This window comes from Melospiza georgiana, chromosome 11 (assembly GCF_028018845.1).
Source record: "Melospiza georgiana isolate bMelGeo1 chromosome 11, bMelGeo1.pri, whole genome shotgun sequence".
NCBI lineage: Eukaryota > Metazoa > Chordata > Aves > Passeriformes > Passerellidae > Melospiza > Melospiza georgiana.
This window is the reverse complement of record NC_080440.1, coordinates 10,408,078-10,435,975: the sequence shown is the minus strand read 5'-3', so window position 1 is coordinate 10,435,975 and position 27,898 is coordinate 10,408,078. Positions and strand designations below refer to the sequence as shown.

At 47.4% G+C, this 27,898-nt stretch overlaps 1 protein-coding gene across 2 annotated transcripts; it reads right to left on the bottom strand.

The window, feature by feature from the left end:
• Positions 1 to 463: 463 nt before the first annotated feature.
• Positions 464 to 27,580, bottom strand: SLC41A3 (solute carrier family 41 member 3). 2 transcript variants are annotated; one of them, XM_058031987.1, is made up of 11 exons: positions 27,499 to 27,580; positions 26,136 to 26,453; positions 14,987 to 15,094; positions 14,116 to 14,187; positions 13,178 to 13,322; positions 10,692 to 10,838; positions 7,958 to 8,102; positions 6,410 to 6,489; positions 4,541 to 4,675; positions 3,595 to 3,743; positions 464 to 1,311 (listed from the first exon to the last, which is right to left on the bottom strand). In XM_058031987.1, exons 2-11 carry the CDS (start codon positions 26,424 to 26,426, stop codon positions 1,126 to 1,128), a joined length of 1,458 nt encoding a protein of 485 aa, XP_057887970.1. In that variant the 5' UTR covers positions 26,427 to 26,453; positions 27,499 to 27,580; the 3' UTR covers positions 464 to 1,125. The 2 variants fall into 2 exon arrangements, with proteins under 2 accessions (XP_057887970.1, XP_057887971.1); XM_058031988.1 differs by lacking the exon at positions 10,692 to 10,838.
• Between the last annotated feature and the right edge of the window lie 318 nt (positions 27,581 to 27,898).

Sequence of the window (27,898 nt, the reverse complement as noted above, 5' to 3'; positions counted from 1 at the left end):
CTTCAGCATCCTATTATCTGGAGGACTCGAGTGCTTCTTCAGTTTCAGTGAGAATTGGCTGCTTCCAGCCCCAAAAGCCTCTCTGATGGTAGTCTCTCTCAGATTGCCACCCTGGAACAAGGACCCAAGGAGTCACTGGCCACAGCCTCGTGCCTGATCCTCACCCAGACCAACACAGGCAGTCCTGGACTCATTCCAGAGCAGTTGTTAAAGAGTGGATGGTGACTGTGGGACAGGCTTTAATTCTGACCTGAAACATATGGGTGTCAAAACATTCTTTGTTAGGAAACACTGATTTTCTTGAAACCCTACTAAAATTGTGTTGTCCAACCCTGAATGGATGAGAAAAAAACCAAGAAGTTCTACCTGACAAGTAAGAACTAAAACTAGACAGAGTCGTGGCAAGAAAAACCAACTGGCAAATCCACAGCATTACTCTTTTTTTTTTTTTTTACCCACTTTATTTATGTGTGTGTTTCTATAAACATTTGAACTACTGGACATTTCATAAACCGTAAAAACAAACCTTCCTGCCCCTAAAATGCAATCTAACCAGCTTTTTGGTCAGACACCAGGGATGCTGGCAGGGCAGGTAGGTGGTATCCCTAGATAACCTCCACTGGGCATGAGCCAGCAGCTCACTGCCTCAGATCCTGAGCCTCTGGTTGCTCTGCTACTCCAGGAGCAGGACAAAAGTGGGGTGAATAAAGAATTTCCCTTGGTGGAAAGTCAGAGGATGGAGGGGCTGCAGCATCCCCTGGCAGGATCAGACACAGTGACCAGGGCAGGCTCCGGAGCAGCCTCAGGGCTGTCTCAGTGCTGGGGATTGACACCACGGCCCAAATGCTCCTTCCTGCCTTCCTCCCCAGTGGCCCAACTGCTCCTTGTTGCCCTGTTTGCAGGTGTGAGCAGGGGGTGCTCCTTCAATCCGCTTTGCTCCCCTCTGAGGGCAGGAGTTTGTGGGTGCTGATTGCTGGGGCTGGCTGTAAGGCACGGTGGGGAGGGCAGGGGGTGTTGGGGTGGCAGGGGGGGCCCAGCCCAGCCAGGTGAGCCAGCACAGAGTGCCAGGCACCCACTGGAGGGGAGCACCGTGTCACAGCAGGGGCGAGAGCAGCACAGGCACTCTCAGTTGCCCAGGTTCATGTCCGTGCCGTGGATGAGCCACACCAGGTGGAAGCAGATGGCCAGGAACCCAGTGCCCAGCAGGTCCCCCAGGGCTGTGAGGTAGGGGATGGAGAAATTGTCTGGGTCCAGAGCCTTCCTCCACATCAGGCGCACGAGCAGGTCGGCCACGTAGAGCAGGATCCCCACCTGGGAGGGGAAACAGAGAGAAGGAAACAGACAAACCCTGGGCTCAGAGCCAAAGTGGCCATGGCCAGGGAACCAGAGCTAAGGGGGTCCCTAAGCATGCACAGCTTCCCAGAGAGCTGGGGTTCCTCTCTGGGATGAGATGGGATGGCATGGCATGGCATGGCATGGCATGGCATGGGTGTAGCTGACTCCTACCTTATCACATAACCCACAGCCTTCTGCTGCCAGCCCCAAGTGCAAAGACCCTGCTTGAACTGCTCACCAGCCCTGCCTGCCCAAACCAGAGCCTGGCCACACCAAAAGCATCTCCCAAAGGTACAGTTCCTATCCCTGTGCCATGAGTGGGAGTGCTCCACTCATTCCACCAGATGAAGGTTTCTGTGAATATGCAGGCAACCCCAAAGGACAAGTTCGTAGCCAGGGTTTTTTCTCTTCATCCTTCTTTTTTCCATTAGAAATTCAGAGCATGTCTACTTTGTTTTTCCTAAAAGTCTCAGTGGACAACTGGAGTTTGAGGCAGTTTTTACATCAAAGCCATCCCAAGCAGAACTGACATGATAAAAAAAAAAATCTTTTTTTTTCATCTCGACAGTTTAAAAATCTTTGTTGTGATTTCTTTTAATTCTTATTTCATTCCCAATTCTGATAAACAGATGGCAGAAAAAAATATTTCTGTTAAAGATTAAAGACTATCTAGTTAATTGAATTAAGAAGGGAGAGAGAATTTGCACCCCACATCTGTGGTCCCTCCATGGGAGACCACAGCACATCAGGAACCAAAGCCCGAGGCAGCATTTCTAAAGGTGAAAACTGCAAGCTGGGTTGGGAGAAAGGAAGGAGGAGAGATGGGGAAAGTAAATTAAATAACAGAATCACAGAAACTAAAGCTGGCTGGAAACTCAAGCGTTTTACACAGATCATTTGTCTTCCTCAATTCAGGATCAAATACATCCACATCTTTCCTGATGGAAAATTTGTTTAACTTGTGCTGAACAACCCTCACAGGTGCCACACTCTAAGCAATCAGCCCCACAGCTTTCCCCCCCCCCATTTCTGTTTTTCCCAAGGCCTAACATAAATCTGCCTTTTTCCATTTGAAATCCATGATTTCATGTTTCCTCCCCTAATGACCACATAGCAAATGTTATTCTGTCCCTTCCTACAGAAATTTGGCAGTTTAAAGGCTGTTAACCAGACTTTTCCCAAGTCTCTCTACTTTGGACTGGTTAATCCCAAACTTTCCCCCCAACCCTTTTTCTTTCTGTCTTTCTTTATAAAGGATAACAGAGGTGGAAAAAGGGCCAGGCTGAGTGTGCCCTCCTCCAGTGGCCTCCATGGGAATCTTTTGGGGTCAGTGGTGTTGCTGGGATGCTGCTCTTTGTGCTGTCATTTATTCTTGCATTTTCATGCCTGGCTTTGGTTGAGGAGTTACCTCGATGGATAAAGAGAAGGATAAATATTTTCCTTTAAACTGTGGCTGTGCTTCTGGGCTTGGGGCTGTGCAAAGGTCGAGGAAAACTGATTGTTTACACACACAAGGAATTCACCCTCAGACACAAGGCTGCTTGTAAGGCAAAGTGAGAGTCAGCCACCTCATCATGCAAATCAATGAATCACTCATTTAAAAGGGCAAGTGAAGTCAGAGCCTCTGTGAGTTCAGGCAACAGCCACATGCATTTCTGAGTGAGAAAAATAAAGTTTACAGGGCATAAAAAGCAGAACAAATCAGATGATCTGCTCATTGCCTACCAGGAGTTTTTACTTCTGAAGATGAACTGCTCAGGGCCTGGGCCTTCCCTTTGTTTTTGCCCACATGGCCCTGCCCAAAGGGATTCCCTAGGTTTTCACCATAAAATGTGACAGTGGTTTCCAAAATGGGTGGGGAAACGTGCTGGCTGCAGTTCACTCTTCTCACTTTGCTGGGGTGAGTTGTGGCAGCCTGGAAATATTTGGAGTTCACACCCAAGGAGTGAACATTTTAAAGCAAGATACTTCTTGCTAAGTGTGTCTTTGCACACTTACTGCAGCTCAGTGGATGTTGAGAAGTTTTTCCTCCTCTCACCCTAAAGCACAGCTGTGCTCATGTGGGAAACTAGAGCCTGGCAATTTGGGTGCAGTATTACTGGAGCTACAGAATGTACAAGATACTTGGTAGAAGCACACCTGAAATGGCAGGAAACAGAAGCTGCTGCTGGATGTTTTACTGTGACTCCTTTTTAACCTGGAGAATGCTGGTTTTATGCTATCTGATAGATTCCTTTTGGGTGGGAGTTTGAGGTTTACCTGCAGCAAAGCAGCAGCCAGGTAGAACATCACAAAGGTGAAGGACAGGGATGTGTGGCCCCCCTGCAGCAGGTGGATGGTGTAGAGGAACACCAGGTGCCCTGGGATGACCAGCAGGAACAGCACCCGGGCTGATTTGGAATTCACCCCTGTAGAGCACAGAGTCAGAGACAGAAAGAGGGGTAACAGCAGCTGGGAGGACAGGACACAGCGAATATTTTAATGCATAAACGCTCCCACCAACCCCATTGCTAATGCCTTCTCTGGATCACAAAAACACAGGCAGCATCTGCAGGATCAGCCCAGCAGCTTTGTCTAGCACTGGAACTGCATGTCAAAGGCTTTGTGCTCCGTGCTGATCCACTGTGATTCTTGCAAACACTCCTCTGTGATTCTTGCAAACACTCCTCTCAGCTGTTCTCTGCCTCCCACAACTTCTGTTCTGCCTCACTGCAACAGATTTTCCCAGTTTATAGTTTGATCTAGCACTAACTCTCAACGTAACCGGGAAAATCAAGAGGAACTCTATAAAGACAACAGACCCAAAATTGAGTTTTGCTGATTCTTAAGTATTTCCAGTGCTGAAGGTGGAGGAATTGCTGATATTCAGCAAGATTATGGTCCATTCACTGCTCTGTCCACAGGTGATGGCTGTAGGCTGGCCATTAAAATGACTTTCTGTTAGATCAAATCTAAGATTCTTTTTCAATTACTTTCCTTAGTGCTCCCTGAAGGCCACTTTCTTTGCATGCCACTGAGCAAATATGCCTTAAGCCTTTTTTTTCATGCTGCCCACTGCAAGGATGCTTCCTCTCTGATCTGAGTTTTCTCTGAGAGAGGGGAAAATTCTGCCTTTGAAACCCAGCCAGTGGTTCACCAGGCAGGCTTGGGAAAGGAGCTGCCTGTGAAGACAGACAGACATGGACACCAAGGGCTCAGGGTGTACCTGATGAGAAGAATGTGGTGCATGGGTTGGGCCAGTTCTGCCTCATCTTGTATGGCAAAACTCCAGGCATGCTCCAGAAGTGCAGGAATGTAGAAATTCGGCTGGCTTGGATGGCAACCAGATTCCCTCCAACACCTGCGAGGACAAAAACACAGAAAACCTGTAAACCACCTTCACCACAGCAGGAAACAGCAGTGCAAAACCCAGCCTAGGGTGAGTCAATCTGCATTCACTGAGAGCAGCAGTGAGGGAAAGAGCAAACCTGATCCCTGCATCCCTAGGGGTGCTGCACTGTTCACTTTGCAGGAACAGCTGAAAACCAGGAAGGTTCCAGTAATTGTGATCTTCTGACTGCTGGCTGAAAACATTTTCCCTTTCTCCCCAGCACTGGATGTGGCCTCTGAAATGATGTAATTGCACCTGGTTGGACAGAGTCTGTGAGCAACACCTGGGGAAAGCTGTGCAGAGGATGCTCATGGCCACTTCTTGGATTTACTCACTCAGAGAAACATTATTGTTTGAAAGACAACAAAACATCACGGAGAGTGATTACATGTCTGTCTGAAGGTACCTAACACACTTGTTCAATGAGAAGGAATCATGAGGATGAATTAGAACCCAAAAATGTCACCTAATTAAAGTAAATGAATTAATTCCAGACTAATTGCAGCAAACATGAAAAAGCAGCTATAGAGGGATAATGATCTATGGAACAAACTTCCACCACCCTAAGTATTTTCAGGATGGAAATGCCACAGAAAAGAGAAGGGTGAGCCAGATGCTACAGGCTTCTCATGCCTTCCCTTCCTTGGAGAAGAAATCATCATTAAATGTGAGATTTCCCAGATGGGAATTAAAGTGAAAATATTCAGGCTGTCTCATTGCAGCTGAAGATGGGACCTGAGCCATGCACTGCCAGGCTTTGTACAGGCAGAGTGAAGAGCTTTGAGGGTGGCACACGGCCGTAGGAAAACCTGGGTTTCCCTTGGAATGGGCCTGTCCTACAAGAATGTTATAATAGCAGAAAAATAAGCTAGTGGATCTTCACTGATTCCAGGATCCCCAGCAGTTTGTGCTGATAGGTATGTGCATAAAAGTACTGTGAATATAAAATATAAATAAATATTAATATAAATGCACACAAAATATGTTGAGATATATATTAAAAATCCAATTATATCCAATTCATGCATGTAATCTTTATGTATATATAAAGATATATATTTAACTCATGCACATATAAATATAAATAATATAAGTAATGTAACTATAAATATAAGTATAAATATACACGCAAAATATATTGAGATATATACATTAAAGTCCAATTATATCCGATCCATGCATATAATCTTTACATATATATAAAGATATATATTTATCTCATGCATACAAAAATTACAAATATAAATATAAATGAATATGCATACAAAATGTTTAGATATATACACAATTATATCCAATCCATGCATATAATCTCTCAGATTCATACACATGTATAATCTTATTATATTACTAGTTATCAACATTCTGTATAGGAGATGATTGCACCACACAAATCACTGAGTGGAGGGAAGGAAACAAGGGAAAATGGATTTATTGAGACATCCCAGTAGGTTTGATTTTATGAAAAGTGTAAATGTAGCTCTCAGAGATGCTGTTAACCTTTTTGCACAGCTCTGTCCTCGCTGCTGTTTTGCTCCAGAGACATTTCAAAACATAAGCAGGAACATGATGGGGACCAGTAGCTTCACTTTCACTCATGATGGGATCAGGGAATTGTGTAGGGGCAATGGTGGATGCCAGAAGCCTTGGGAGGAAGGAGAGGTATAAATAAAAGCATGCATAGAACCTCCATGTCCAACCTACCATTAATCACAGGTGTGAAAACTGCCATGCCTTCAAAGTTCGGGTCAGTCACAGTTTTGTCCAGGATGAGCCCACCAATGCTGTTAAGAAAAGGACAGCAAATGAGGTTGGATCAATCTTTTTCCAGGGCAATTCCTACGCTGAAAACAGCACCCTGCCATGGGTTACTGCATCTTCCCCACTGCCAGATTGGACTGCTCACCGTGCACTCCTTTACAGCTCAGCTTCCACCAACAGAAAACATTATAGATTTTGTTAATGGCATAATGATTCATAAGGATCTCCTTGCCCACCCCCAAGCCAAACTGGTAGTGGTTAGAAAAGCATTTTCATCCTCCCACAAAGTTCTGTTACCCTTCTGTACTGGACTTAGCAGTTTTTTAAAATTCTCTTCCAGATCTCAGCTTGTACCACAGGAAGAAGGAACTACCTGGCTCTACATCTACCAGTATTTTCTCTTTACAGCTGGATAAGAATGAGGTTGAAGCCTGACAATCTGTGATGATCAAAGCCTGTCAATTTGTGATGATCATCATCTGTGCTTTCAGTTTGCTGGCTTTCACCCATGTGGTGCCTGGATGTGTGAGTGAGACTCAGAATGATTTGCTTTTCCCAGTCCTTTGGGGGCTCCTCATCAGCTGTCTCACAAATAAGGGAGACAGACTGAAACCCTTTGGCACAGTTTGTATCTCCTTTATGCAGGACTATGAAGGACCAGGGGCAATTTAAAAAATAAAAAAAATTTGAAAATCTTCTCTGCCAACAGGTGTGGAAACCCAGAGCACTGGGAATATTTCTCTATCTGCTCTGGGGTGCCCTGACACCCAGGGGAGCACTGACTTAGACCCTCATTCATTGAGAAAGTTTCCTAGACTTCAAGATAGACTGGAATCCACAAAAGTCTGGAATAGATTATAGAGAGCAGTGTATCACTTGGTGAGAAATTCAGGTTATGGGGTTTTTAGTATGTCGTGCATGGAAGCAAGATGGAGGGCACAGGGTGTCGTCCTGGGTTTCTTCTTCATCCTCCTTCTTCATGGGTTTGGGTGGCATTTTGTAATTGGGCAGAAAAGTCCACATTGGGGGCTCTTTGAGATCAGTTATTGAGTTAAAAGGGAAAATAATCCAGGTGTCAGTTCTTAATTGGATAGTTTAGTCTTAAAAGATCTTGTAACAAGAGATTGTTGGCCATTTTGTACCTTGCTGCTGAACTCACAATAGGGAGACTGTTTTACTGATAACAAATAATAAACACCTGAATCCCAACACGAATTACTGTCACAGGTGCCTTCAATCCAGGCCCAGAAAAACTGACAAGTGGTACCCCCACAAAGAGGATATTCTGCTGCAGGAGAAGGGGCTGCAGGTGGCACACAGTACTACAGACTTTACACACCCAGAAGAGAGTCTGTTGGAGAGTCACCAATGGCTGAGAAGCTCAGGGCAAACCCCCTGCTGCTGTCCCTGGCAGTGTCACCCTTGGTGTCCCTCTGAGTGAGCCCAGGTGTGTGCAGGGTGCTCACAGGGTGGGAGCTGTGCCTCCCTTACCTGCTGATGCTCATGGCAACAATGACCGGCTGCCACCCAGACTTCAGCACTTCAGCCAGGGATGGACTCTGCTTGGCAATGGCAACCCAGAGAGGGATCATGACAATGAACACAGCACAGATCAGAGGAGAGAGGTACTTCACATCTGGCAGGGAAAAGAAATGTTGAATTAAATATCCATAGCTTCACTGGTTGCCAAAATCGTAATGCACAAAGATGGGAAGAAATGCAGCAGGATTCTTACTCCAACTGAGTTATGTTAGAGGAAAAAATCACATGAAGCATGATAGTCCCCACAAAACCACCTCATTCCACCACAGAAATCCATAATTAATCCCTGAAATTCACTGCTAGAGGATGCTGTTTGAAAATCAGCAGGATTCAAAGCAAGTTATATTTGAAGACGAACAACTCTCCAATTTCACCTCCAACTAAGAAAGATAAAAAGTTACAAAATTTCTGGCTTCAGGGTGCAAATCAAACAGCAGGGCAAGGAGGAAACTCCTGTGTGGAAGCTGCATCCCACTCAGGGCAGACACCTCATACCTTCACCTAAAACAAGAGGTAAGAGGCACTTTAGGAGGGGAGCTAGCAGAATTGCTGAGCAGCTGGTCTGCTCTATAGGAACAAATGTTCTCTGGCACGTATCAGCCAGTTCAGATCTGGGGTTTCTTTTGTGCTAGCTTGCATGTGTTTCCATTAGGTGCTTTTTCCATTCAGCAGAGGCATAGCCTTGGATCTTTAGAAGCAAAGAAATTAAAAAATAAGATGTGCAGCACTAAAAGAAAATAAACATGACTCAGAAGCATGAGAAACACCTTCGAGCAATGGGGCTGATGCCAGCCCTTTTGATACAAAAATGCTTCTTCAACAAAGCTCTCCATCTGGTCTCTGAGCTGGGGCCAAAGGCAGTGGGATGTAATGCTGGCTTTGCAGGTAATCTGGGAGATGAAGCAGCTCCAAGTGTGCATTTTTAACAGCACCACTGCCAGGGCCTTGGGCTACCTGGATGAGAAGCGCTGACGTGATGGCATCTGCTGGGAGTGAAAGACTCACACAAAGAGGTGCAACTCCTCATGAGAGGCTTCAGTGGCACTGAAATGCATCTCCACTGAGTTTTGTCAGTGCACTTCACCCTCTAGAGTCATCCAGGACAGGTGGGATGTATGACAGACTCAGCTGCTGAACTGGGTCTCTTACCCACACCATGTGCTGTTTTGAGCAATTAATTCCCTATTAAATAAATCAGGCACAGAGCACTGGAGTTGATCAAACCTTATCAGAGCCCACAGAAAGGCTCCTGGTGGGATGAATGCTCTTCAGGCTCCACATTCCAGTTCTGCTACATTCTCTCCCAGGCAGCCCATACCAAGCTGAAACCCTTTGGCACAGTTTCTATCTCCTTTATGCAGGACTGAGAAGAACCAGAGCCAATTTAAAAAAAAATAAATAAGAGAATCTTCTCTGGCAAGAGGATATTCTGCAGAAGGAGAAGGTGTTGCATCAGGTGGCACACAGTACTTCAAACTTCACAGGCTCATCAGTATTTTTGATGGATACATACACATTTTGGTAGGACCCAGAAGTTTTTAGAGTGTGACCTGCACCTTATTACACACTGGGCAGGGAAATGGATTTGTTCAAGCACCATCAGCAGTGCCATCCTTCTACCTGCTTCACTTCATGCTCCCAATGACTTGGTGTCTGTGTGCTAACAATTTTCCATCTCAAGAGGCTCTTTAAACTACTCTGGAAACCCCAGAAATGCTCTCTGGTCACAGCCACAGAGGTTATCATGTTGTTCTGCCCTGTGCTGCCTGGGAGATATTATCTGAGGCTCAGCAACTGAAAGATAGATTAGCTTTACAGAGGCAGGTGCAATGGCATCATGGAAAAATCCTATTAAACAAAAGCACCTCTGAAGCTCAAGGAGGACAGGATGGAAGCAATTCATAGGCCTCTCCCTGCAGTGTGGGCTCCTTCACTCCCTCACTTGTGCTTGCACATGGAATGAGTTATGCAAACTGAGAACAGCTGCCTCATGCTTCTGCTCAGTCTGGAGCAACAGTTTGGGTTTCAAGTGGAATTGAGTTTGCTGCATCTTTTTATTTTCCCATTTCTGTTCAAGCTTAGGCTCACAGTAAATAGCCCAACACTTTAAAAGCAACAGATATATCACCAATGTTTTGAACTTCTGAGGGTCATCAGGTGCCCAAGCCTTTGGCAAACAGCAGCACAGCCAACCCCAGACCACAGCTCCTACTCGGAGTCCTGCAGGCACAAAACACTGCAGGCTACCTCCCTCCAACTGAGTATCTTGTTCATCCATGACTCTCCATGTGAGAGGATACAAGAACATTTCACTAGTGCCAAACCCCTGGAACTGCTTGTGAAGAAGGAGCTGCTGTTACCCATCCATGCACAGGAAGGAGTTTTGCTGGCTAGTGACAGATCGAGGAACAGTCAGTGTCACATATGCCAGCCTCCTGTTCCAAAGCTGCACAATACATGTTGGTCATTTCTTTGACAAATCCCACTTGTGTTTACTAGGCTCTGCCTTCCAGTTTGTTACTAAAAGACAGTCTGGAAAAAGCCTCTTTGGTCGTTTTTCTACCCCAGTGGCATGACAGCCTCCGTTCTGAATCACGCCAGAAATGCTGGGGCAGCCTGCAGTAATTTCAGAAGGATTTGTGAGCTGCCTTGCTGAGCTGCAGCTCCCTGCTGAACACTGTACCTATGTATTTGAAGAGTGTGCTGCTGATTCCTGCCAGGAGGGAAAGGGTTATCAAATCTCCCAGGCTCGCTGCTATGGGTGTGGCGACATTGTCTGGGTTGATCCCAACTTTCCTGGCTCCAATGATCACACCAATCATCACCAGACCTAGAGAAGACACAGAGCAGGCATCAGAGAGAGCATTTGGCTGTGTTTTACCCCAGAGCTGCTGCTCTGGGTCAGGATGTGGGGGTCTAAGAAAAGCAAGAAGCAGGATACCCACAACAGCACCATGCAGCTGGAGACTGGGCACCCCCAGGAATTTGTCCTTTTGTTTTCACCAACCTGAAGTGCATGACTCTGTCCTTGTAAACTGCACCAAGGGCCCAGAGGCACACAGGCAAATTCCAGGGATCAAAGCAGACACCAGCAGGCAGCCCAAATGTAGAAGCTCCCCTCCTGAGCAGCCTAATCTTTGCTGCCTTGAAGCAGGATCAGGCACGAAGCACACTCATAGATAAGCACACAGCAGGCATGCAGCAGCCTCTTGGTGCCATCCCCTCCTCTGGATTCCACAGCACAAAGATATTTTCCATATTAGACTGAAATTTCTCAACGTTTGAACCACCAAGGAGCAATGAGCTTCCTTACTGTAACCTGCACTTCAGCCCAGCCATCAGACTGAGCCCTCATGTCCCAGAGCCTTTGGGGCTGCTTTCATTTGCTCTGGGTGGATATTGATGCTGTGAGCAGCTCCAGAGTCAAGGGGTTATGGTGGCTGCCCACATCTCTTCCCTTGTCCTCTGAGGTGCACCTGGAATATTGAGCTGCTTTTCAGCATTGCTGGGGAGAAGAAAGGTTTTGCTTTGCTTTTGCCCAAGTTTAGGAGCACAAACCCCAAACTCTGGTGAACATGTGGGAATCCCTCAGTGTGACCATGTTCACAGGGGTCTGAGGATGAGGGGAGAGATGAGGATCTGACTCCATGTTTCAGAAGGCTTGATTTATTATTTTATGATATATATTATATTAAAACTGTACTAAAAGAATAGAAGAAAAGATTTCATCAGAAGGCTAGATAAGCTAAGAATAGAAAACAAAAGAATGAATAACAAAGGCTTGTGTCTCGGACAGAGTCTGAGCCAGCTGACTGTGATTGGCCATTAATTAGAAACAACTCTATGAGACCAATCACAGATGCACCTGTTGCATTCCACAGCAGCAGATAACCATGGTTTACATTTTGTTCTTGAGGTGTCTCAGCTTCCCAGAAGGAAAAATCCTAAGGAAAGGATTTTTCAGAAAATATCATGGCAACACCTCAGCTATCAGATCTCTCACAGCGATGTGGAAGAAGCACCTGGAATAAGCTAACTAGCAAAGGCAGCCTTGAGACAAGGGATTAGACATCCCTTCAAAGTCCTTCTGTGGCTGACAGGCTGCACCAAAGGAAGCCCAAGAAATGGTGATTGCCTCCAGCTCACAGCCTCCCTGTGCCTGTCTACAGCCCCTCCAAAGCTGAGCATGCACAGGAGCATCAGTTCTACCCCAAGAAATGTTCATCTTCCCTGGTACAACATCCCTTAGATAAAAACACATCCTCACACATGACATTTCCACAGCAGCCCTCCCAGACAGCCACACTCCCCTCCCCTCAGCACAGCTCATGCTGCTCCCCTCCCTGGCCATAAAAGCAGCAGCTTCAGCCACACACAGGCTGCCTGTGACATGTCCAGGGAAAAATCCGATGTCAAACCTGAGACAGCCCAGCAGCAAAGCCTCTCTGTGCCCCACCAAGCAGGGAGATTGTAGGGAAGAGCAATGAAAGCTGAGCTGCTGTTGTTTAACTGCCTCATCCCACGTTTTCCACCAAAGGCATCTCCAATCACCCTCTGACTCCAGCTTCAGGATATGCAGTTGTTCTAACTTGTCCCTTTCGTTTAGAGAACTTGCAGCATCCTTTGTGCCAGCTGCTCTATTCAGGGTACCATGCTGCCCTCGTATGGCAGACCCACAAACTGGAGAGCTTCAAACCGCTCACAACAGCTCAGCCCATCACACTGCCCTGGAAGGGGAAGAGCCAGGGCACAGAAGTGCCTGGTTCAGCTCACAGCAGGCAGACTGCAGGGCTGCCCACAGGTGTGGATTTGTCAGCTACCAGACCCTCAGTCCCTGGGTGACACCATTTCACCTTCACTGGGAAAGGGACAGTGTGGATGGCCCGTGTGACACCCCAGAGACACAGAGTGGGGGTGTTTGTGCAGCCATGCACAGCTTGGGGCACTTTTCCTGTGCCAGGCGAAGCACACTTTGATTGCTGCAGACCATGGGGGAAGAGAAGCACAGGCAGCATGCAGAGAGGATGAAAACAGCAGCCACAGCTCCCTGCAGCCCTCCTCTCTCTGCCACACCAGAGGGATGCCAGCTGGGCCTCCCTGGAGGAACAGGGACAGCTCATTCCCCACCTGGGTGCTGCACAGCGGATCTGAGGAGGCAGAAGCACTCACCAAGGGAAAGGGCAGCAATGAAGGCCGTGGTGACACTGCTGGCACACAGCACAGCAGCCTGGCTCAGCTCCACAGAGCCCTTGGAGATGGCTCCCAGGATCACAGCAGCCACAGCAGCCAGCAGCCCCACCACAGTGGCCTGGACCTGGGGAGCAAAGGACAGCTGGTGAGCACTCAGCCCCATCTGCTCCTGGCAGCCCTGGCCCCACCACTGCAGCTCTGCCACAGCCTGCAGGGCAAAGCCTGGCTCTGATGAGGATTGTTTGGGTATTTAAACAGCATCCCTGCAAGGCTCCACTAGATCAAAAATAGAAATCCCGACAAAGTTTGCAGAAAATCTCCGGGGGTCTGCAAAGGGCAGATAACACTTCAGCAAAGGACACAGAGTCCAGCAGCAAGTGCATAGCCCTGGTCAAGACAAAAATGGGCTCCCCATCAGCTCTGCACTCCTGGGAGGCAGGGAGATAAGGGAAAGCACACAGGCACAGGCTGCCGGCCCTGAGCTCTTGCCATGTGCAGACTCCAGGCTGGCTCCTGGATTTTAACAAGCAGAAGAATTGCCTTTACAGGAGAGAATTTCTCCCATCTCTCCCCTCCTGCCCAAGGCTGATTCCCAAACAGTGCCAGTGAATGACAGGCTTTATCCAGGGGCTGCTGTGAAACAGGGATTGTGCCACAGCTCCTGTGCAAAAGGAGTTTTTATTAGTTCAGTTTGTCCACAAAGGCAGTGAATGTCCAGATGTGTTTTACAGCTAAACTACAAGCTCTGGGCCACACAGAGCTTTACTGGAGGTCAAGTCCTGGCTCTGCTTGGCTGTGTTGGGGATTCCTGCCCCAAATCACCAGCTCTGCATTCAGCACTGCTGGAACAGATGCTGCTGGTCTGCAACAGAGCAAGAGAAAAGAGACTTCTGCATCTCCCAGCTGAAGTGACTCACCTGGATAAGGGCTAAATTGCAGGTGGCCATTTTCCATTGCTTCTGGGCATCATCCATCTGTCCAGTGTTAGCCTAGGAGTCAAGAGAGATACCCTGAAAGCTGTTCCTGTGGTACAGGTGGCCTCTGAAGGCAGTTTCACGTGCTCCCTGGGGGAAAGGGGCTGTCAGAGAGAGGCAAATGCAGGCCAACATCTCCCAGCCTTCCCTGCACCTCTTTCTTGACATTTTTCCACCAGCCCAGTGTCCCAGGGCCATCAGAGGCTCACACTGGAGATGCAGAGGTGTTGCAGGGCACCCAGCTAAAAGTGAAGTGGATAGACAAAAAGCTGAAAAAATTAAACCATTTTTTGTCCTTTGTTCTCCCTAAATTCCTCTGATAAGCTACAATTTCTCCTGAGGCATAAAAAAAAAAAAAAAAAAAGACCAAAGTAAACAAAATTGCTTAGGGAAATAGAAGAGATCAAATACAGAGCAGCAAAAGCTGCTGCAGGTTCCAGGAAGCCTCAGTCTGCTCCCCCAGGGTAGGATTGCTGGGAAGCCCTCAAGGATCAATACCCACAGCAAAGCAATCCAGCACTGGAGCTGACAGCTGTGCAGCCCTGGCTGTGTCTCCTTCATGTGTCACAGGGCCCCAAATATCAGCAAGTGGCCACCCAGGGATTAATTCACCTTCAAAGTGCAGATGGAAATTCTCTGTTCCACTTACAAAATGAGGGCAAACACATTATTTTAATGTTCATACCCCACTAGTTTCTAGTTAGCAGAAAAGGGCATCTCTCATACACAGCGTGATTACATAAATGAAGAATCTCCTGATGCCTCCTGCTAATCACCCCCCTCCCACAATTAACCAGCCACAATTAACACTCACAGCAGTGGAGAGCCTGGATGCCAGTGTCATCTCCAGATTTCCCTTCAGGCCAACCAGGGCAGGAACCAGGATGAAAACTTCTGTGATGGTCCGGAACACGTCCCAGTGCTGCAAGGAAACAGAGGCAGCGACCTCAGCCTGTGCTGCTGCACCCCAGGGCCTTGTCCCAGCACCTCCAGGTGTCCTGGGCACACAGGGACAGGTGCTGCCCTGATCCATTTCATGTTTTGCATTTTGGGAGGGAAGGAAGGAATTTTCAGCTTGCAGTGTTCTTTCTCATCTCTTGCACAACAAAGCACTGCCCTAAAGGGGAAGGATCTTTCTTTCTGGAGGCAACAGAAGATTTTGGAAACCCATAAATTAAAACCTTTAAACTTTGGAAACCCATAAACTAAAACCTTTAAATTTTGAAAACCCATAAATTAAAACCTTTAAATTTTGGAAACCCATAAACTAAAACCTTTAAAGTTTGGAAATCCATAAATTAAAACCTTTAAATTTTGGAAACCCATAAATTAAAATCTCTTTAGCACCAGCCAAGACCAACATTAAAAGTATTAAGGTTCAAAAGCCAAATTAGATAGAGCATGTTCTCCATCCTTTGCACTGACACTAGAACTTCTGTGACTAGCACCTAAGAACTTCTACTGCCATCCAAACTCATGAGAACAAAACCAAAGGTGTAGGAAATGATCTCACAACAAGAAGTTGTGTTTGTCTTTTCTTACCAAACTTCAAGTCAAGCATCTAACACTGGTGAGGAGAAGGAAAGAGATTTTTGCATCTCTTCTCCACAGGCAGTTCCTAAATCTTCCTGTTACCAAGCACATTCTTGGTACAGCTGGAAAAAGGTTTTGAATTAAGATATCTCATAAGCCAAACTGCTGAGCCAATATCTTCACTGTTGTTGCTCCTCTGAAGCTGAACTGTGCAAAGCTGTTGAACCAGCCGCAACACCAGAGACAATCTGAAAACATAACAAACTTTGTCTTCTCTAATTTTTGTACCACACAGTGCCTTGGAATAGAGTTCATCCCTCCTCTGTGCATTCAAGGGTTGGCAAAGCCCCGCTGTGGCCAGAGAGGTTTAAATCAGGATGGAATCCCAGAATGGGGCCACTCAGCGTGAAGGAAAAGTAACGAGCCCAACATCTAAGAGAGAATACAAGGAAAAAAGGGTGGCTGCAATGAGCCAGATCAAAGGTGCATCTAATTCATCCTTTGCTCTGCCAATAATCCAGTTGGAGTATATAAAACAATCTACAAAACTGACAGGTTAATGGGAAAACTCTCCTGTGTATTTTCCAGACTCTGACTATCTCCACAGGGTCCTGAGCTGCTGGGGGTTTTCTGCACATTTCCCAGTGCTGAAAGGTTTTCTCTTTCAGGTCTTCATCCAAACTCCCCCCTCCAAGCCATGTGCCATCCTGTGGCACAGATTTCCACAGTTTAGCTGCACATCACATGAAGAGCCATTTGTTCATTCTTTCCAGCTTGCCACTGGCTTGTACCCATGGTGATCCTGAATTCTGGCACTGGAGGACAAAGTAAACCAGCACATCCCTACCCACCTTTTTCACATTCACTGGGATTCTATAAACCCGAATATCGATGTGGCTGGACAGACTCAACAAAAGGTGACACATTCAGCTGCCAGCCTGTTAGGAAATATATACAGGGTGTAATAACAGACATCTGTACAGAGGTGTTTTTCTCTGGCTGTGCCATGGGAAGCTGTGATGGTGTCTCTCTGCTGGGAAGAACTCACAGCTTCCTTCTCAAAGAAGTCAGGATGGATGAATTGGGGCTGAGCTAGTCCTGAGCATGTGGTGCAAGGCACCTCAGAAGTGCAGATAACAGGCAGAACGTTATTATCAATATAAAAAAGGCATTTTTTCCTGGCAATGGTGGAACAGGCACGTTTCAAAATGTGCAAGGTATGTTACTGTTGCATAAACAACTAACAACACAAAAATTGTCCCCTTATTTGGCACACTACAGTTTGGTTTAAATTTGTTAACATGGAACTTAAATACCTGAGAAAAGCTAGGGGTGGACATTTCTTTTAAAGATTCCTATCCCCCTCTCTGCTCTCTCTTTAATTAAGAATAAAGATCCAAACACATCTTTGACACATTCAAAAGAAAGAGGAGAAAACACAGACTCCACAGCCACAATGTAAAACTCTCAGTCATCTAAAGCACAGAGGCGTGCAGAAATTCATACTTAAGACCTTGCATATTTTGCACATAAAAAGACATAAATAGAAAGCAACAGAAAAACTCAACTGTTTGTATTTTCTGTGCATGCCACCTTTGGGAAATATGACTTTGGTATATCTAGGTAAACTCCAATCCTTGTGACAGTAGATTTTGCAGATCTCAGGCCATCAGAACAGAAGTTTCAGCATATGAGGTATGACTTTTTGGGACTCTGCCTTACATATAATTACACCTGAAAGCTCTGAACAATTAATAATCACACAACTGTACTAATAAAAAAAAAAAAGCTGACTTAATTGCCTCTATTTGAGTCTCATTAGTGACTCACTGAGAGCCTAAGGGAAGATTCTTAATGATTTATACCACAACAGCCAGGGCTCCATTGTGTTAGTGACTGCAGGAATACAGAATAAACAGATGATGCCTGCGCCATCAGCTGGCAGGGCTGTCAGCTGGAGGAGTGGCTGAGGGGGCAGTTTGGAGCCATGCAGGCAGGGAGGTACCTGAATGAAGACACCTGGACAAAGCCTAGGAAATGTCTCTGTCCTTTGAGACGAAAACTGGCCTAGAAAGAACAAAAACATTCCATGGAAACCCACTCAGGCAGACACAGAGCCAGAAAGGAATTCTTTCCCACTTCATATTTTCATAATGGAGTTTCAGCCCTAAAACCCAGCTCTGAAGAAGCTTGGTTAATAATTGGCTAGTAAAAAATCCCATGTTCTACCCAAAGCAGCTGGATCTGCTCATGGGGTCCCTCAGAGGAAGGGAGGCTATTTATCATGGATGTTCTGAGCCAGCCCCCAGCCTCAGTGCAGCCCCTCCATGTCACAGACATCTTTTATGAAAAATCCTTTCTTTAGGAGTTTTTCTCTTGAGAGGTCTCAAGAACAAAATGTAAACATTGGTTATCTGCTGCTATGGAATGCAACAGGTGCATGTGTGATTGGTCTCATGTGGTTGTTTCTAATTAATGGGCAATTACAGTCAGCTGTGAGACCGAGAGTCCAAGCCACAAGGCTTTGTTATTCATTCTTTCTTTTTCTATTCTTAGCCAGCCTTCTGATGAAATCCTTTCTTCTATTCTTTTAGTATAGTTTTAATATAATATATATATCATAAAATAATACATCAAACCTTCTGAAACATGGAGTCAGATCCTCATCTCTTCCCTCATCCTTGGACCCCTGTGAACACCATCACACCCCCAGGCTCAGTGCAGCCCTGCTGCAGCTCCCCACACTGTCCCCACAGACCCAGCCTGTCCTATTACCTCCCCAGGACATCCATCTCCCATCCATCCATCTCCCATCCATCCATCTCCCATCCATCCATCCATCCATCCATCCATCCATCCATCCATCCATCCATCCATCCATCCATCCATCCATCCATCTCCCATCCATGGCAGCTGCTCAGAAGCCTCAGAGGTTTTCCATGGCTCTGAACAAGTCAATAGAAAGATCTAAATATCCTAGAGTACAAAATGCAAGCCAATTCAAAATCCTTTTCAAAGCTAATCATCTCATGGGCTTTTGTCAACAAAGCACAGAGATATCTTCTGTCTGTGACTTTTCTTTGGACTGTGTCCCACTCCAGTGGCATGGAAAGGGAAAATAAAAGGGAAGCTTTCCTCTTGAATTCTCTGGTTGGAAATCTGATCAGCCAGCTTCAATCTGATTCTTCACCTTACTGTAAAAAAGTGGGCCAAACACTGGCAGGGCCCTGCAAGGTCTCCAGCAATGCCAGCCAGCCCAGAATCCAGATGGACCAGCAGCCAAGGACCACTGGAACAGAGGCAGAAATGTCCAGAAGGAAAAGCCTGTGCCTTGCTATCAGCCCTGCAGAGAGACTGCATCACCTGCACACATAGGAAAGGAAAATGGCAAACATCTTCTTCTTTGGGCATCCTTTTCCTACAGCATGGGAGACCCAGGTCTGAGCCTTAGAGTCAACTGGGCTGGATAAATCTCTTCTGTTGATTTTTCTCTCAAACACTAATATGAACAGTTCTTGGTTTCATCCCAGAGCAGATCAGAAACTGCAAAAATCCTGAGAAGTTTGACAGGATACAAATGAGCAATTTACACTTTGTTCTCTTTACAGCAATATGAGCCCTGCAAAAGACAGCATCAGCTGGACTCACAACACAGAATCAAGTTATTTCAAGATATTTTGAATGTAATAAAAGAAGGGCAGCAGGATTAAACTCAGCATTATCTATGCTCTAGATACCATCCAAAAGCTTGCCCATATATCTCATTGTCCAAACACAGAGTTTCCTAAGAATGTTTTGCAGTAACTACAAATAGGGTAAAACATTCCTTAGCCAGAAGAACCACTAGAAAATGGGCAAACCACAGACTCCTGGACTTGAAAAACCTGTAGTTTCAGTATGGGAGCCCTCATGCCCGGCAATATGAATCTCATGGTACCTGGCCTCAAGCAAACAAACTTAGTGTCAGGTTTTAGTTGGACAGGACTGTGAGTTTCCATCTCTCACACTTGCAGGAAGTTGAAAATCAACAGCTCAGAGACAAAGAAGCACAGAACAATATCCCAAACCTTTAAAGGCTGGCACCTCTGCATTTTCCCAGTTACTGGGAAAGGTGGGGTTGTTGCTACCATGGCAGCTCACCTCACTAACATCTCTCCAGTGCCATCAATGCCCTGGGCTCCCTCTTCTGGGAGCCGAACCCACGGACTGACCATTTCTATTTCAACATACTTCACCAAAATATTCACTTCCTGTGGCTGTGGTTTACACCTGACCCCATTTCTATGAGTCAAGTGAGCAAATACACAAACTGGATTGCACATTGTCATTTAAAGGGCAGGTGCAGGTATGCATACACGGCCCGTGTTTCCCATCAGTCTGGATACAGCTACATTTTTGAACACAGCTCAGTTCTTAGCAAGTGAATTGATTTCTTCTGGACAAAGACCGGTTCACTCCAAGGTACAGAGTGGGTATGTGCTGTGTCCTTCTCCTTCTTTGAGACAAATGCTAACTATCAGCATAACATCTTGGGGGTAGTTTGAGAACTTCTGTAATGCTGCAAGACAGGTCTGTGCCTAAGCACAGCACAAGGTGGAGATGACAAACACAGCCCAGAAAAAGCCTGTGCCACTCCAGTTAACCCTTCTTTGATATTCCTTGTGCCCCCTTTAGTTCAACTTCTCTGCCTTCTTTGTTTCTTCCAGTGCAAGAAAAAAACCAAGCAAGGTATTGTCTTTCCAAACATTCAAGTATCCATATTTAGCTCCTCCCGTGGTATTAATGCCAGAGAATCCAATGTACTCCAGTGAGCTCAGAGTGTAGGATATATCCTTGGGAAACTCTGCCAGCCTTTTGATTTGTAAATCCACCAGCATGAGATGCCCAAATGAGATCAAATTTTGCATTTCTATTTGTGCCACCAGCACAAAGGAAACACAGATGGGACAGATCCTGGTTGGGGGCACAATGGTGCAAATGCTGCAGCACTCCCTGGCATCCAGGGAAGTCATTCTGAATTTATACCCACCTCAGGAACTGCCCAAGAAGCACCCAGTTTGTAGGCAAGGCTAATCATTCTATGGCGGCGTGCCTCTCATCACACTATCTAAATGATTTCTAGACCAAAGATTATATTAGGTTGTTTGCAAAGAACTGAAAGCATGAACTTGCCTCTAAGTAAAACAGGTAGTTAATAACAACCCTGACCTAGATCTCCTTATCAGCAGCTTTTGAAGGAAAGAAATGATATCATGCAACAGGGGAATATGCTGCAGCCTGATCCAGTTGCTTCACAGGAGTTTTATCAAAGTGTTGAGCTCCACAGAGAAAAGGGAGCACCCTGTCTAGCACACCCAGAGCAGTGCCAGGCAGCCATCTGACAACCCACACCACAAGGAACACAGCTACCGATCTAAAGGAGGTGGATGGTGTCCTTCCAGCACAGAAAAAGCCTACAGCCATACTGCTGAGTGGCTGCTAGGAGCACACTCATTAAAAACAAACAACTCAAATGCTCAAGGTCAGAGCCTAAGCCCACCCTCTCACTACAGGTTGCCTAATTACAGGTACCTACTTGAACAACATCCATCAAGAGGCCAGCAGCTACCATTCCCAAGCCAGCCAGGAGGAATGGCACAAAAATCTGGGAGGCAATGGAGAAGGAAGTCTCTGGAAGAAATCCACTGGCTGACCTGGTCAGCTTGCAGGTGAAACCTCTCAGCTTCTTGCCATGGAAGCACAGTTCCAGCTGTAACTGGGTGACCACCATGGTCACACACTGTTACCCCATGCTCAGCAGGAAAATGGAGGGAGATCAGGACATGACACAGATCCTCTCTGCAGCTCTCTCCAAAGCCAGAAGGAATGTTTTTCCTCAAACTACAGCAACGATGCCAAATTCCTTTAGTTTCTTCTCCTCCTAGGAGCACGTCCCGACAATTGCAGCAAGGGTATCCTCCAAAATTGGTTCAGCTGGGTTGAGCCCAGGTGGCAGCAAACTTGATGGACACAATTTTTCTGATTTATATCCAGCGGGGAATTAAAAAAGAGAAGAGAAGATTGTAGAGATGCTTGTGGACGAATAGAAATGAGCCCACACCCCATTCAGCTCCCACCAGTTCGTTAAAAACCAGTAAGACCTGCTCAGGCTACAGCACTGAAAGAGTAACAAGTCACACAAGAATCCCTCAGCGTGCTCAAACACACTGGTGTCCTTTCTCCTCGGGTTACATTTCTTGTCAGAGCGCGGCACGCGTTCGCTACCAGGGTTTAATGTGTAAGCTGCTGCCAACAACCAGCCCGGCTCCTCGCTCCCACCACAGGCTCTGCTGAACTTTCCTCGCTGTCCCGAGGCCGAGGAGGTGGGGAATTACCAACCACGATCCATGCTGCACTTCTCCAAGGTGAAGAAAGGTCAAGCAGAGCAGGAGCCCACGCTTCTCTCAGCTGACGGCGGCGTTACGCAGGTCCTGTCCCCAGGCAGGTGACACAGCTGAGCCGGCGGGTGACACAGGATCTGCCCTCCTAGACCCCAACCCCAGGCAGGTGACACAGCTGAGCCGGCTGGCGACACAGGATCTGCCCTCCTAGACCCCGGCCCCTCGTGTCCGCTCCATGGTCTTGGTGGGACAGAACAGTCAGGCTGTGCCAGCTGTACCTCTGAATGACTGGCTCTCAGGGGGAAAAAAAGTTCAGAGAAGCAGCCAATAAGCTTCAAAAGCAAGCACCCTTATCTGCTGTCATCACTTCAACTTTCTGCTAGTTTGCAGAGGCCGAGATAAGAGTCCTAGCCCAGCTCATTTAAGGTAGCTCCATGATCTCTCTGCGCGACAGGCAAGGGAGAGAAAGGGCGCGCTGTGAGCCGGTCACCCTTCCTGCTCTGAAGTGAAACATGCTGCTCCTGCATGCTCCTGGGAAGTACTGTCTGAAAAAGGGGGGTCTCATCCCAGAGCTTCATGGTTAAGGAGCCTATACAAGGTCAAAACTCAGAGCTGCACCTGCTACATATGGCCAAAAAAATTTGTGTCCTGCTCCATAAATGCTTCAGCTCAAAGTCAGGCATGTAGGGAAAAGAGTCATGGTATTATGCCTAGGCTCCTTTCTAATAATTATTTTGGGCAAACTAATTGAATCAGAGGGTCAAAAAGGTTTAAAAACCACCTTTTGGGATGGATCAAGCCCTTCCCTCACATTTCTTGCAGAGAGGAAAAGGCTAATGGCTTGTGGGCTCTGTCCTTGTGACAGGGTCCCCAGCACTGCGGGGGAGTTGGAGAGAACATGGCATGCTCGCAGCTAAATTGGGAACTGAGGGAGCTCTCGGCCATTCAGGCAGTGCTCACAGCACTGTCTGAGCTCACAGCAGCTGAGGTGACAGAGCAGATCTCCCTGGAAGCAGGGCAGAAAACAAATGGAGCTGCAGAGGCTCTGTCCTTCGCTGCTTTCTAGGCTGTTATTTTGGTACAGCCCCTAAAAGCTTCTCCACTCCCAGCTGGTGTGTACAGTGTCTCCACCACCTAACAATGGTCCAGTTAGCGGAAAGCTAACAGGAGAGCACATTTCAGCTAATCTAACTGGAAAAAAAAAAAGTCCCACAATATCTGGAAGAGCCAGGTTAATAAAAATCCTGTAATAACCACACATGACCCAACCTCCTTACACCAGCTGGGAAGAGAGAAATTACAGTATGAAGGCCCAGTTCTAGTTAGTCATTCACAGAGGCTTCAAGGAAATAAAAAACAATTTCTGGACAAAACTTCTGGACAAAAAAATAGGTTTTCCAGTTCTAATAATGTGCCTACCTAGTCCCATATGTCACTGTATCAGCTAAGTGGATTGATGACAGGCAGAAGCACTAATGTAAAGGAAATATCAATGAGACTGAATGACTCAAATGACATTAAAAAACACAGCAGCAACACACCCTGTACTAAAGCATCAGCCTGACAGGGTTTATGAGTTTATCACGCTCCATCTCTCTCCTTCTAAGCAAGCACCATAAAAAGCCGTCAACCGATAAATTAGTATGCAGAGAGGTAATTGGTTCAGGTGACCCATGTGTGTACACTGGGCCATTTTGTTATACATTTAAGGAGCCTCTGATAAAGAGCCACACCATATTTATCAGCAGAGAGATGCATCTCTTTTTCCTGGTAAAGAAATATACCTTATTTGTCCGGACAACATGCATCAGGTGTGAGAAGAAAGAGAGCATTGCTCAACAGTGGGAAAAGGATAGTAGTCTCCAGAATTGACACAATTGCTTCTGACTAACAATAATCTGGTATCATGGGATGTATCCAACTTCCAAAGTGTAAATTTGTGACTGGTATTCGTGTGGGTCCATGGTGCAAGAAGCAATCACAGAAAAGACATGAGACCAGAGAGAATTGCTATTATTTCTAATACACGAATTGGAAGCCTTGGGGGTAGAATTCTGGAGACTAGCTAGTGAAAAAACTAAAAGAAAAACCCCAACAGCTCATGGCTGTGCCACTCAAGATGGCAAAACCTGTAGAGGTGCACTGCTGCCCTGCTCTGCACACAGATACATCCTCCTGCTGCCAGCTAGCCAACAAGCGGCACTGCCCTGGAGGAGCCAAAGCAGAAGCAGCCTCTTGGGTGAGTCCTGACCTGACCTAGAACCCCCATCCACTGGCACATCAGAAACATCAGAACAGACAGACAGCAAGTGTCTGAGAGCACAGTTTCATCCCTACCTTGTCATCCCTGCAAAGGAGACACAGAACTGCCAGGATGCTCTCACAGTGTGGCAGTGCTGGCAGCACCGTGCCAGCACCACGGGCTCACAGGAGAACCAGATGGTGCTGTCCAGGAACTGCACATCCCAGCTGCTCCAGCACCACCACCCCTGACTGTGGGAGCTGTCTGCTGCACCAAGCAGTGAATTCTTGTTTCTAACCTTGCTCTTCTCCTCCCCACTTTAGGAAAGGGCAGAGAAGAGAACTTTTGTGGAGAGATGGAAGGCGGCAGATGGAGAGTGCCTGGGGCCCAGGGACTCTCAGAAACAACAGCAGCAGCCAGGCAAAGGCCAGGACTGGCTCAGGAAGGAAGGGCAGCAGCAAGTCCTTGCTGAGATGTGCTCAGGCAGTCCATGGTATTCACAAACAGCCACTGTGCTCATTGCCAAAAGCCACGTTTCCTATGACATGTTAAGCACTGCCATGATGGCTTTTAGTGAGCTCTGTATTTGCAATAACAGAAAACAGACTTTTGCAGCTTCAGAGGAGAATGAGGTCTGCCTCACATTCTGTTCATATTAGTGGCTCAGCTCCTCCTAGGAAAAAAACATTGAAGGAAAAGTCCTCCTCCAACATCACAAACCCATCTGCAATTAATTTCACACTTTAACAACTCACAGTAGGAAGAAACATACATTTAATGTCAGAGATCCTTTGGAACAGGCAGCTCTAGAAAGTCTAAAAAATAAAAACAGAAGTGTTCAAGGCTCTTGGGAATGTTGTCTAAGGAGACAAAAAGTAGTTTGACATTGGGTTCTGCATTTGCCTGGTGTTCTGTGATCTGACTAGACATTCTGCTGGGTATCGAGTACAAGCTGAGGTCAGTTAAGGATACTGTGTCACTCCTAAGCCTTTACAGCTCTTCTAGCTCAGGGAGATCAGCCCTGGGTTAATGACAAAGGAACACAGCTCCACATTTGTGAAAGTTGTCAATGTAAGCACTGAAGCTTCTGTGTCCCTGTATCAGATAGGTCAGGGTAGTTTGACCTCACTAGTTAGTCAAATAACAAGGTTAACAAAAAGGCAGACTGTTAGAGGAACCCAGAGTGCAAAGGCATGGCAGTTTATAACCAGCTTTAAACTGCCTAAAATTAGGTGCTGATCATTGCCTAAAGATCTGTATTGCTGCACCATAGGAGGAAAGGTCTCATCCTGATCCCCAAAGTCAGAAGTGGGACCTAAGGAATTCAAGTCTTCTCCTGTGAGGCCTTAGAAAAGGATGTGGTGCACAGGCAGGGCTGTTGTGGGAAATGTCAACAGTGCTGGGCTGGCTGATGCCTTGTGCAGGACTGTCCAGGGCTACATCCCTGAGTGATGTCACCTCTGTGTGTGCTGCCACCCCTGGCTGTGCTCACCCACCCTCTTCCCAGGACCAAGGGAACATCTCTGCATATTCCTGATCACTAATCAATTAGGAGTCCACATTCCTAATCATCATCTTTAGTACCGTGTTCTCTTTTTTATCCAGGGGAGGAAAGGCACCAGAAAAGCACCACAAGCCTCTTGAGAGCTGCACAGTACACAACAGCTGACTTTAAGGGACATGCTGGCATAGCAAACTGCTGCAAATCCTCCCTTGCTGTGCCATTCCCAGAGCAAATCCCCTGCCTGTGAAGAAAACACCCCCACTCATCCCACAGCAGGTATGTCAGATGAGTTTCTTCCCCTTACCTGAACATAATCCAAAACCATGCCTGCCAAGACCATGCCCAGCCCAGCCAGGAGGTATGGCAGGAGCACTTGCAGGCAGATTGAGATTGCTGACTCTTCCTGAGCCTTTGCCATGGCTGCTTTCTCCTCAGCCAGCAGCTTCTGCTGTGCCTGCAGAGAGACATCCTCTGGCTCCTGGCTGCCAAGCCTGCTCTCCCTGTGTTTACCCTTGCTCTTTCCTCTGTGCCGGGGTCGCTCTCCATTCCTGGACCTGCCCTCTTTCCTCCTCTGCCGAGCTTCCTCACCCTTCATGGTGGCTTTCTTGGATCACAGTTTTTTCTGAAAAACAAAGTCAGAAACAAGGAGATAACAAAAAGAATTATCAGGTGGGTGAGAGACAGGAAATTCTTTGGCATTGTGTGCAGTCCTTTAACCTGAAGGCAAACTATCACTCGCTCCCCAAACCCAGGATGCTCTGCTGGCCCCAATAGTAGTACTTAGTTTACCTTCAACTTTGTATAGTGTGGAACCAATCTCCCTTTGTGCAGTAGCATCCCTTCCTAGGCCTGTGTTCACACTGCAGTGCTTGCTGTGCATGCTGGCTGCTGCCCTGAGAATGCCCAGAAGAACAGTGCTGCACATGGCCTGAACTCTTGACCCACCAGCTCTCACACTGGGAGTCACAAAGAACTTATGAGCCCAGCAGAATCCAACCCTTTTCAGTACCTGACTCCTGGCCAAGAAATGGGAGCTGCTTACTTTATTATATCCTAGCATCCCATAGCCCAGCAAAGGACCAGCATCCAGGTGTGTACTATGCTTACTACATAGCTGTCCACCACTCCTCAGTAACAAGACAATTCCTTGATCTTAGTGCTAATCTGGATACTTTTCCTTCCTTTTGTGCCTTAGTTGACACACATGCACTACATGACTCATCCCTCTACAGAGAAGTTGTCACGACCCCACAGCATCTCACAAGAAAAAATAAACATGCAACATCCTAACCAGTAGCCCTTTTGCTGCCATCAAATCTCCTTTCTTGATGGAGCTGTCACTCACACTGCTGGCCCGGGCAGTGCCCCAAGTCTTTCACCCATCACCTCCTGCCAGCCAGCCCTCATCGGGATTAACCTCCGCCAGATGTTCCCTGATGCTCTCCTTTTCAGGATGGAACACCCCGAGGCCCCGCGCTACCCCAGGCAGGACCAGCCCTCTTCTTGCCCCAACACCTGGAGCGCGGATGGAACAGCTGGGAGGCCCCAATAACCGCTGGGGAACGGAGGGAGGGAGGATGGGCAGGAAGATGGGGAGGACAGTCCGGCTGTGCGGGCGGCGGATCCGCGGCCCGTCCGTCCGTCCGTCCGTCCGTCCGTGCTCTTACCGGCTGGCGGTGCTGCGGGGGCGCTGCCGGGGCCGGGGCTGTGCCCGTAGGGCCGGGGCGCTGCGAGCGCGGGCGGCTCCCGCCACATCGGGGCGCGGCGGCCGCGGGTTCGAGCCCGGCCCCCGCCCGCGGAGGGAGGCGGAGGCGGCGCCGTGAGTGGCAGCCGCCGGTCCTGCCCCGGCGCCGAGCCCGCAGCGCCGCTGCCGCACGCCCCGCCACGCCGGCACAGCCCCGAGCCCTCCCGGTGCCCCCGGTGCCCCCCGGCATCCCGGGTGTCGCTCCCGGAGCGCCCCCGCTCTCCCCCGGAGCCCAGGGAGGGTGGTAGGGGAAGGGTCGGTCACAGCTTCCAGCGTGGGCAGCGTAAACAGGAGGCTGCAATTCAGAGCTGCGGAAAGACGTT